The sequence below is a fragment of the Triturus cristatus genome, chromosome 4_1 (assembly GCF_964204655.1).
Source record: "Triturus cristatus chromosome 4_1, aTriCri1.1, whole genome shotgun sequence".
Lineage (NCBI taxonomy): Eukaryota > Metazoa > Chordata > Amphibia > Caudata > Salamandridae > Triturus > Triturus cristatus.
In genome coordinates this window covers 974,618,915-974,631,031 of record NC_140585.1, presented here as the reverse complement: position 1 = coordinate 974,631,031, position 12,117 = coordinate 974,618,915, and the positions used below count along the sequence as shown (strand labels likewise).

At 40.0% G+C, this 12,117-nt stretch overlaps 1 protein-coding gene across 4 annotated transcripts in view; it reads right to left on the bottom strand.

Annotated features, from left to right (window-relative positions):
• NAP1L1 (nucleosome assembly protein 1 like 1) overlaps nt 1–12,117 on the bottom strand; it is a 62,235-nt gene that overhangs the window by 37,142 nt on the left and 12,976 nt on the right. For 2 of the 4 annotated variants that reach the window (XM_085653867.1, XM_085653869.1), the window contains exons 5-12: nt 10,259–10,400; nt 9,380–9,460; nt 6,893–7,021; nt 5,830–5,901; nt 4,370–4,509; nt 3,307–3,452; nt 3,208–3,227; nt 630–749 (exon numbers count right to left, since the gene is read on the bottom strand). In XM_085653867.1, coding sequence (XP_085509993.1) covers nt 630–749; nt 3,208–3,227; nt 3,307–3,452; nt 4,370–4,509; nt 5,830–5,901; nt 6,893–7,021; nt 9,380–9,460; nt 10,259–10,400 — 850 coding nt within the window. The remainder of the gene's footprint in view (nt 1–629; nt 750–3,207; nt 3,228–3,306; nt 3,453–4,369; nt 4,510–5,829; nt 5,902–6,892; nt 7,022–9,379; nt 9,461–10,258; nt 10,401–12,117) is intronic. The other 2 variants (XM_085653870.1, XM_085653868.1) reach the window with 1 other exon arrangement.

Sequence of the window (12,117 nt, the reverse complement as noted above, 5' to 3'; positions counted from 1 at the left end):
GGCCTGGCAACTAGACTGCACTGTGAACCATTTTCAGTCACAAAGACTGCTCTCAGGTCAGCCTTCGACAGGTGAACAATTTGACATTACCGCAAACTATTTAAAGGCACGTCTGCTAGACGGCGATTGGCTAGAGAGTAAAGGGGTTTCTGTTAAATATTCTCAGGCAGAGGAGATTAGTGGTATACAGAGCCTGAACTTTACGTTGAGGTTAGTTGTGGAACAAAGCCCCTTTGAGGCTTGGGGTTTTAAGTGCCTGTTGTGCACTGCATTACAAGAGGGGAAAATGTGCTGACTACCATGCAGATGGCCATTTAGTTCTGAACCGTTATAAGTGGTACATAAAGAACCCACAGATGACCGTGGACCATCAAGATCATAGGTAGTGGTTGACAAACTAACCTGACTGAGGGCTACTTCTGCATCAGCTGCATAGAACATAAAGGAGTAATCCAGGCCAAAAAAAGCCCTTTCCCCTTCGGTCTCTAAATACCTTGCTGCCCATCTTCAAATGAGCAGTTTGAAGACTACTTATGGTCACCAAGCACAATAACTCAAACCATAGGCTGATACACCCAAATCAAAACCTTTTCCAAAAGGTACAGAAAACTCAATATTTTATTACTTACATCATCGTCATCTTCTATTGCTTCGCCAGTGAAGTACAACACCGATCGTGGGACAATACGCTCCCTTAGAAAGTGACCAATTTCAAAGTCTGCAGCAAGTATTGCTTCTGCATCGTCATCCTGCAAAACGGGATAAAAGTCATTTGTGGCATACTTACAACCATTCCACATTATTAAAATGCAGGCATGTGCATAACCAAAACAGTCAATTGCTCCATTATAAAGACCTTAACAGTATAGGAAGAGAAGCAATTCTGCACCGTCAAACTCCAGGCAAGCACCAACTTTGTGCCTCTTGCACTATTAATGGGTTTGTGCAAACTAAATAGTAACTTGTATTTTAAGTGCACCTTAACAGCAAATCAGCCAATTTCACAATTTACCTGTTATGTACTCCATTTCAACAGGAAAACACTTTCAATTACATACAAATCCCTTTATAGCATACGTTTAATTGGTAGCCTAGACTAGTAATTTGCTCCCGTTTCTCTTAATTTCCTAGGTCACCAACTTCACTATTCTATCAGGGCTTGTAATGGTAGCTGTGTGAACAGCTATTTTGGAAGTGATGTCCTTTAGGAATCACCAATAAAAAAAAATACCTTGCCATCCAAGATTACAGGGCAGCGCGCAGCTTGTTTTCAACTATTCCAAGCCATGAATAACTAGGAATAAAAACTATTTTTCTAAAATAGACAGCACATACTTCAGATACTCCAGAGGCTTGAAAAGAGCTCCACATCTGATAAGATTAGACATTAACCAAATATGTCAAAGCAGTTTTGCAGAAAACCGTATAAGCTATAAATCCTTCTATGAACAGAAATGCTTGAGAAAGCAGACTTCCATTTCCACCATCCTACAAACCTCACCTAATGGGCCAATTTGTCATGCAGAAATGGAGGCGTTGCTGCTCACTGAATGCGTTGTGTTACATGGCAACATATTGTTCACCAACAGAACATGCAAAATTCACATTGAGATTTGTTTGGATGTAAACTAACTGGTTCTTAATGGCGCCTATTTTACAAGCCACTAAGCTTCCTGATGCCTTTAGTTGAGCAAACTATAAACATCAAATGGGGTTTGATACTGTAAAGCTGAGTGGGGGATGGATCAATGGGATCCCCCCAAAGGCTATCAATTATTTCAATACACAAAACCGCATTAGTCTTGTGTGTAATTATGGATCATGTAATATTTTATTCAATTTCATTACATCTTATTACACAAAATAGCCGGTTCTTGCATATGTAAGAGTATATACAAGCCACGTTGTGATACGTTACAAAGTAGACAACAGAACAAAGGTTCCCTACACCGAAGACCTATACATAACATTGTCAACTGAAGAGAATTAAGGTTGTGAACTCTAACCTGAAGATATAAAAAAGGTACTCCGCGAACAAATCATTGGGTTTGCTTTAAACAAGTGTGAATGGTTCAAATAGCACAGCGGTGAGTAGATTATCTACATATAGAGTCCCATTACCGGCTAGTCTCAGTCCATTTATTCACAATGGGGCTGGTTATTCGGTTTCTTAACCAATACCAGAAATGGTCACTCCTTTCTCATGCACTCAACCTAAAAATCCTCTTAATAGATGGATAATGTTATGCATCAGTCTTTGGTGTAGTATTATCTTGTATTTTTGTAAAGTATCATGACGTGGCTTGTATACACGTTTACATATGCAAGAGGCCATTTTGTGCAATAAGATGTAATGAAATTGGAGATAAATACAGGATCCATTACACAGGGTTAATGTGCAGTTTATAGCCTGACCTAGTGAGGCCAGAACCAACATCTACAGGATGACAGGTCCTATGTGGTGGTGATGCATTAATAAAAAGTTACATTTGTAAAAAAGTGAAGGATCCACATTATAACCTGGCACATGGAAAAGGGTGCAGGGTTGCTGAAGTGATGGAACTAGCTTCTTCCATGAAAGATGCATTAGGGGCTTTGTACTGGTTCAAATGGTAGACGAACCAATGTACACAGCCACTTTAAACTCCCATTTGTAGAGGTTTCAAAGTGGCAGTAAACACTCAAATCCTTTAAAAAAATCCTTTATAACAGGAATTGTGAAAAAATACATGTGAGAATGTTGTGCGTGGCCAGACACTTCTTCCGGATAAGTGAAACGGTACACACTTTAATTTGGAAAAGGTTTTACTTATGGTTATCAAATAAGCCACCCCGGTGTTCTGCTTAAGACTCTACAAAAATCCAATTGATAGAGATATACAGATTTCTAGCACCTCTTAAGAGTTCAAGGGAGATGGCAAGGTCACTGGGCAACGCCAGGGGCGATTGTGTAAACGTGAAGCCTACTGTGTGCCCAAGAGGAGATTGTATTTTTCTTTTCATGTGGTGGGACTACCATTACACCATTGGCAGATGGACAGGATGAGATAGCATGGTAGTACCAGCTCAAAGACTTTCGAAAGAAATGATAACATGCAGGTGTGTTATTTGTAGGACAAACCAGCCATTTTAATTAATCAAGATTTACAATTCAAATGTTAAGGCTTTAGAAAAACTGCAACTTCCTAGGTTTACGGTTTTACTTACCAGTTCGCCACTTTCTGGAACTGTAAAACAAAATATAAAGAATCAGTATCTGAATATGCGCAGGTAAAGATGTGAACAAGTGAAAGACTTCATAGTTACCTTCTGGAGGAGTGAAGAAGTTGAAGAACGAATCATTTGGTACAGTTTTGGTAACAGTTCTAACTGTGCCACGGCCCTTATGCTTCTGTTTCTTCTTGATAGTTTTCAAAGTTATATTTTTTCCTTTCTTCCAGTCTATTTGGCACCTAAATGTACAAAGGAAACATTCAGATTGGGCTTCTAAATCAGAAGTTTTACTTTCGCATTATGTTTTTCATAAAGACACCTGTGAAAGTTCCTACCTTGGAGGTTGATCACATTACCTGCCCAATACAAACAAAGTCCTTCAGAACCCTACGTATGGGAAATATCAGGATAAAATGTAGCCATCACTTTTGCAAAGTAATGAAGTTTCAGGTGAGAAATTACCAATACAGCTAAAGAGCTTACTGAAAGTGTAAATATTAAATTGATAAATCAGTTTACAGAAACTAAATAAAAAGACTAGGGACATTAGTCTCCTGTCCGCAGAGAAATCTGAATTTCATGTGGTGGCAATATTTGACCAAGTGGGGCACAAAAAATACGCTAAAGCTAATAGGTTTGGTATTTACCACCAGCCTTGTGCCCTTGTCCATGCTTGTTTGGACATGGTTTTTGAATATTTGTTAGGGAAGCAGTCAGGTCCAATTTAAAATAAAATATTTGGTTATAAGGAAAAAATACTTCGGTTTAAAAAAAAGCAGATTGTTAGTCCAGCACTTGGAACTACTTTGCAAGTGATTTAGTCATTGTGAAAGAGCATAATGTTTCACTTGTGATTAAGTTAACCAATGGGCTAAAGGGAGCAGACCAACTGCCCCATGTTGCATGCTGGAGTGGGTGCAAGAAAAAGGAGCGACAGCTATGGGCGAAGAGGGCTGGAAGACAGCCCCTAATAAATCTATTTTAGTAAAAACATGTATTGGCAAACAGAAAAAATAGCTGAGAAGCCACCAAGCCAATCCCACTTCACCCGACTGCAACGTTTATAAAAGATACAAAAGCAGCATTGTATCCGTTTTAAATCATTCACTTTAGTCTGAAAGGTAGCAAGTCGGATAAAAAAAAAGTATATGCTCACCCTGTACAGCCCATAATTTCTGGCCCATCAAAGGAAAAGGGATCAGAATCATCTGGCTCAGACCTCATTTTGTAGGATTTTGTCAAGATTTCATTTGTGAAGAACTCATTTGATTCAAAGTAAAACTCTAGTGTGAAGCTCTGCAAAAAAGGGTGTTTAGTTAGTCCCATGGCATACGTTCCACACATTCTTGCAGACAAATGTAATCCTAAACAGCCAATTACTGACGTAATTGGGTCAGAATTCACGTGAACAGAACCTTTGCACAAAAAAGCACGTCTGCATTGTTAATTCAGCATTTTCAGAGCAAATAAAAGGAGGGCAATTCCTTCACCCTATTATTGCTGTTGCGGTTATTGGTGGTAAAATATTATAACAGATCAGGATAAAACTGGTTAAAGTGGGGCTTCATGAAACCAAATGACATGGTTTAACTGATGGTTAAGAAACCCAATTTACAGTTTAAATAACCCCCCACCCCCCTGCACCCACTCCCAATCCGAAGCATAGTGAGGGTCAGGAGAAAGAACTGCACAAAGGCTTACTAGTAATAAAAGCCCAGAGAAAAATCTGGGCATTAAAATATAACTTCACCACAACCCAATGAAGAAAAGGGGTGACAAGGAAAGTACACAAGAAAGCTAAAAGGCCAATGTGGACTACCATCTAGCCATCACTAAATATTTGTGGTCAAAATAGATTGCAGTTACTTGTAACGCTTCACGCTAACTCCATTAATTTCAAGTAGCATTTTGCCTAGTCCAGGGACTCTTTGATCACTTGAACTGAGAAATTCCTCAAAGGGTCAAAAAGTGATCAGAATAAAGTACACCGTTAAGTCTAAATGTTTTCAGAGGTGCAGCAATGCAAGGTCTTTATTGCAAGGTACTCAAAACAAGATTAGACCATGACATTTTTATTTAGTTAAGCATTTCTATATTAGTGACCACAGTAAATAATTGTGACAACTGGTGATTCTTTGCACTTATTTCATTATCTAAAGCCTAATGTAGAGGGCACAACCCAAGTAGTGAAGTCCATACCATCACCAGGATGCCAGTACAAAAATATACCCATACACCTTAAATCCGATGCTTCGTGTGCAGCACTAGCCTGCAATCACAAACTACAGAACAAAAGCCAAAATACGCTTCCAAAGTGGCAGCCCCTGGAGACTGAAGCTGCCAGTTGATAAAGGGTTTAGACAAGATACGCTCCCAGTTGAAAATTGAACAGTTGCCAGGAAATGGGTCTCTGGTCCAACCATACATCTAGGATTGGCTGTGCTTTACCAGTCAGGAATAGACAGTTGTCCCCCACAGGCAGTAGTAGGAATAGTCTTAGTGTGTTCATTTATGAATTAGTACAGCAGCAAGACAGTTGAAGCAGCACTAGTGAGGAGGAAGTTGATCTAAAAACATGTTCTACAAAATGACGTTTGAAAGCTTGAACAAACTTACCATGGGTTGACCAGCGTCTGAGAATTTAACTTTGATATCTTTTAAATGTTTCAAAATGGGTTCATCGTGTTCCTTTAAAAATAAGTAGAAAATTACTGTAAAACAAACGTTTGAAACAGGAGAAGCCTTTAACACCAAGTACAGTGGACTATTGACACAAGAGAAAGTAGTTTATTTAAATAAAACTCACTATACAAAGGAGAGGCCGCCCTAGCTTTAGTCTGTACACTTAAGGAGCTGTTATTAAACTTTGAACTGGGCATCCCACAAAACATTAACTAGTTTTAAAAAAAAAAATATGCAGGAACTCGGACCATACACAAGGAAAGGCTGTAGTGAATTGTGCAACTAACGGCAGCAAAAAACTGACTACAGGAGCACTTTCGCAGCTTTATTCTTCAAGACACGATCAGTCATGTGGTTCGCAATTTAAGACTTCAAAGTGCCCACAATCATAAACATTGTTAGACTAACATGGCTGTTTAACATGTACTGCTTGCCTACAATTGGCACTACACACCAATGGGAAGATTCAAAATTCAACCTTCTACAGTTGGTTGAAAGTCACATGGTTGCAAGTATATTAGACAGGAAAGCATTAATCTGTAAAGTGGGTGCACTTGTTTATTTTCAGAAGCTTAGATTATCTTGGTTCCACTACACTTCCCGGGTTTAAACAGAAGTGTTCTAAATTCACCAATATCCACTTAGATCACTAAAATCCAAGTTCAGAGAGGATGGTTCTGAAAGTGAAATTAACATTGCAATAGTCCAAATGCCTCTGCTAACAGGTAACTCTAAATCCTTTTCACCAGGTACCATTAAACTACATCAGGGATTAACAGTGTGACAATAAGGGTCCCCTCTACTAGTCAGAAGCATTAACAAGAAAAATCAGATTAACATTAAACTCTGAAATGGCCTGAATGTTTCCGTGGGTCGGGGGAATAAAAGTATTTTACAATCAATGCTCATTGCCTAATATAGCATTACACACAATAGTCCATTGCAAATATTTATTTTACTCATGTTGAAAAATAATTTGTGTAATGGCACTACATACCTGAATCATGTCACTTAACAGGTCAACGTTTTTGAACACGGTCAGCCAAAATTCTGGAATACCCTTGGGATCCTCTTTCTCTTCGTCTTTTTTTTCCTCTTCAATTTTTGCTTTCTCCTTCATTTCCTCCTTGATGAAATGAATATATTAGCCTCGCTGAACAATGGAACTGAGTAACACTAGGTTAGATAATTTAAATATCCAATTGAGAATATTGCATTGAGACCAACTACTAAAGCATGAGAATTTACAGGGACCACTTGATTCGCTTGACAAAAGACTAGCTGCAGAAACTGCCCCTTCCCACTTTTGTAGATTTTGAAGTACAGCATTAATATAGCATTTGAGAATGCTGCATAGAAGTTTACATTTTACAAGTTGATTTTTACAATTCAACCAAGGGAGGCAGATAGGTGGGGGTAAAGCAGTTGCACTTTTAACTCTGCCCCTTCAAATCTGCCATAGAGGTTAGCATTGCTGATGCAGGTTACATTGAATTTAACAACCCTCATGGTGACATCACAGCGCAAGAGTGGAAGGCGGGACTACATTTCACAGCCTCCCTAAAAACGTACACTGCGCAGGATCAACTGGCGAGGATGCAGAGAAGCACCTCTGCACAGATGTACTGGGAATCAAGTTGGGGTGTCCGTGGACAATCCCTTGAAGTAAAGATGACAAATTGATCCAACACTAAAAAAATCTTTAACAATTCTAAATATCTGCTTTTTCTGACAGTGTGCGACTATTTGGACAGTCTTCCCCCAACCTTATGATGCCTAACCGATATGTAAGACATGTAAATGCACATTCAAATCTTTTACTATTTTCACTAATTGTGTATGTGCAAGTTGTACACTGTTTAATCTTATTTTGTCCAATTTAATCATTAATCAGATATGCTCTTAAATATATATGTAGTTGAGGGATTCTTAAACGTGTGCAGGTTTCTTAGCACAACAAGGACTGTACTTGATCAGGAGACATTAATTGCATTGTTCAATTATATTGATTTTCTCATCTAGTTCAGACTATATTAAGGCAAAGTCTGCATAGTTGCGTGCATGCTTTACTGAATATATACAAACACGGGTACTCTGCATAACTGTCTGCTTCTTCCCCTCCCCCCCCCCCCCCCATGACATTTTCACTGGCATTTGAGCCACTGGCAACTTGGATCCGAAGGGACCCTTTAATTAGGGGCATAGGGGGCGATCGGTGGAGAGCATCTTGCTTTACGCAGATGTCCTTTTGTACATTGCATGTCTCCAAAACTCAATTGTTTGGATTATACAGGTGTTTTGCATTTTTGGAGGGTTAACTCCGGTTAGAAGATCGACTGGTAGAAGTCAGTGAAATACAATCAGTCAGGGGCGACTCAGAAGGAGCCAGTTAGACGTGAAGGGTCTATATCACGCTGGACTCACAAGAGTACTGCTGCAGAAATAGAGCCACAATTGGACAGACTCCGGAACTGTGAAGGGGAACCCCACAGTTGGCGCTTATGGGTAGAGCAGCTCTGTATAAGAGTCTATATAGACTACTCTACATTATACAGAACACACCCCACAAGATTCCACAAGCAGTGTTCAAAGGTATAGACCAAGAAGTTTGCAGAATGTTGTGGGGGAGCCCCCAGAATAGCTCTGGCTAATTTGCAACAGGGGTATATGATGGGGCTAGCATCCACGATATTTTCAAGTATTACTGGGCCTCCCAACTCCTGGTTATTAACAAATAGGAATTCGCTCTACATCAAGACCAGGGTATAAAGTGGACAGGGCATCCATGAGTGGGTGCTAAGACTGTTATGGAACAGGAAATCGGTGCACGTTACACACAGTAGTTCACATATGGAAGGATGCCACCTGGTTTCTGGGCTGGAAGGGAAAACTACTGGTTTAACACCGCTCTGGTGCATCAATCAGCTGTCTGAGTTGGTAGGATTGGAGGCATTTCGAATTGGGAACACACAACATCTGGGAGAAGCCTGGAGGATCCAAGGCAAAATAAAATTGGAGGACTTGAAATGGGCGGGGGGAATGGAGTACAATCTGGAGGAGAGTGCGTGCTGTCGGTATTTGCAGCGAGGGCATGCCCTACACCGCCACCCGTTTCAGGGCGAGCAGATAGCACAGCGCTCACCTCCAGAGGACCGGATATTGCCATGAATTCACAGAGTGCCTCTGATCTATAGGAAATTAAGCCCCTGACCTATTGGGTCCCCTAAGGTCAGCATGGGAAGAGAACATGGTGAATTAGAGGACAATTGGGTGGAGTAAACTAAATCAGGACTTTCGTTTTAGGTGAACTCAGTAAAACATCCCTGCTGAGTAACAAATCACTATCAGATTACTGTAACTCCTGCACCAAGTTAACTGCTTGTTAGTAACGAGATCAGTGAACTACCGGCTTGTTGACAGAATGGATATATGCACTTGGTTGAAAATATATGGAAATAACTACGTTCTTACTACAAGTACTCACTGAAAGTTCTTCCTCTTCATCTGCTTTCCATTCACATTCTTCCTCTGTGGGCTCGTAAACTGCATTGATTATTTCACTACGCTGAAAGATTTAATAGTTTAAAGAGTAAAATAACCCATACGTAATGACTATGTAATAGTACGCAATCACAGAATTAGGATATCAAAACAGTGAACAAGCTATGTACCGAGGCAATTTAAAATACCAGCATACCTTGCAGTGATCCACTTTAAACTGAACAGCACAATCATGCATTTTAGTGAATTAACCAACTGCAAGGATGTTTATTTCTACACCTTGAGCTAGTTCATTTTAATAAAACAAATTTCTTAAAGAATGGCCAAAGTTAAGTCCTGGAGAAATTACTTCTCTAGACCAGATTAAGTGTATTTACATCTTTATGCTATTTTGTGGCGCAATGCACAGGATACAAGTGAGCCGTGAGAAAAAGGCAAAGATAACATTTACAACTTGCTTTATTAAAATTACAATGCACCCCTTAAAGCACCACACAAATAGAATTGAACAGGAACAAACAGTCGCTTTGCTTAAAATGAGCTAGAAGTAGAGGTTACAATTCGCTCAGTTAAGGCAAAGCTATCAAAGGTACTATGGCCACCAGCACTGATGCTACTAAAACCAACAGTAAAGTTGTAATATGCTAGACTTGGCCTGTAGACCAGGATATTTATTCTTAGTACGGGAAGTTTATTCTTGGCAATTCAGCTCCTTGTAAAGGTCTAGACTATTGGTAGTAACAATGAACTATAGGTAAGCAAAACACTTCATGTTTAAGTCAGAGTGGCTTACGTTAGTTAAAAATACCGGAAGCAAATGAAAATGCAAGTGAATGGTCAAAAATGCCAGAAACCAAATTACCTTGTCAAATAAGGGTTGATAAAGAGCAGCATACTTTCGTTCCAACTCGTGAACCTCTTCATAGAATTTAGCTTCGATCTTTGCACATTTCACTTGAAGATTCTTCAGGGCATTTACACGCCTTTTGACTACTTTAGGCAAGCTGAAATTAGTAAATGAGTTACATAGTAAACATCTTGCAAATCACTGTTAACTAGATAGTGCAAAATCATGCTACGACTGAAGACAAAACTCAAAGCACCCCTGCCATGGATCATGTCTTTTGGGGGACTCACTTCAGTTCTGAGAGAAATGCTGGTGTAATAGCACTACACACTGGTCAGCACAATCACTACAATGGTCAGAGCTAAGCAACATTGTGCTACTAAGTACTAAAAAAAAAAAAAATCATACTTAGGAACATACCGTAGCAAGTTAATGTCATGCTTAACAAAACCACATTGCGCATTGAGATTTTATAAGACCAAAAACCTGCTTCACGAATCCAACACCCAATTGAAGCTAAATCCAGCCAAGACAGGATTCCGTTATTTTCAAAGAATAAAAGATACCTGCCTCAATTACAACAACCTTGACTGCTTTGAACCCCATCACCACCAAATGTTGGGTCGCTTGGATTTACCTTAGACTCCAACCTCAAGAGACATTGCCAACAAGAAAGCCTGGCACCTGCTTTCTCCCAAGACCTTATACTCTTGCAACCGGGTGGAGGCTATGCCCAGAGGCCACATTGGCACTCCTCATGAGCATCCTACAAGTTTCAGCATGACTCATCCAGGGCCAGAAGACATGATCACATCATCCGGATGGAACTCTTGACTCCCCTTGCAAAGTCGAACAATCTTCAAAATCAGCGGCATCATTTACAAAGTCATCACGACCACCACTGCTCATCTTGCAGGCAAGCTCACCAACTCTGGTGGTTCAGCTCACCCACAGCCAGGACACCATCAGGCCAAGTATTAAAAAAAGAACGAATTAGACCGGCCTTTTCCATCTATGCACCAAGATCAGGAACATCTCCATGCACAACAGACTCTAAAGCTGCTACCATTTAGTTAAGAGTTGAAGACTTTACATTAAAAAATTGAAAATCACATAGCATTAACAGTCCTTAACCTAGCTTCATCTCCTTTACATGATTGAGTGTAAAATCACGCAGAGCACTCTGCTGCCTTTTGCCTAGGTTTGCGCTATAGAAATACTGAACATACAACGTATAGTAATGTCAAAACAAACTGCAGTTGGTCGGAATCCGCTAACATCCTGCTAGCCAAATAATCCTTCCTCAAGTTTAAAGTGGACAGTTTTTAAAGACAGCTGGTGCACAATAATGCACGTGTGTAGTAGGCTCAGTCTGCAACATGTCAAAGAGCCACCACTCGACCCTCAGGAAACTTACTGCGCAAGTCAAGAACTTCACCTCTACTCCAGAGAAGTCAAGCCTAGGACAAAAGGGATTTTTTGGTCAATGATCACATCTACAGTCACTTATTACATTATGGGATGACTAAGCAGCCAGCTGTGGGTATAGCCAACATGACCACGTTTCTGAACCAAGAAGGATGTGGCTTATTTCTGACAGCTAGTGATTTTAAATGTCCGAATGGCAATTCATGCAGGAATATGAAAAACTCTTGTAGTGCAATAAGAACACAATTAACTAACAAATCTCAGCAATAAGCACTTAGAATGTCTACTCCTGCCACAGCAAGTGGCTTGCCCAAATATTTCCTTCACTTTGACAACTTATGGCTGAAGGGCTACTTTGAAAGCAGTGTGCCCTTTGGGCACCTTTGAAAGCACAGCTATACTCTGCTTAGGCTGATCTGATAATTGTAGAAATATACCTTCTCGAT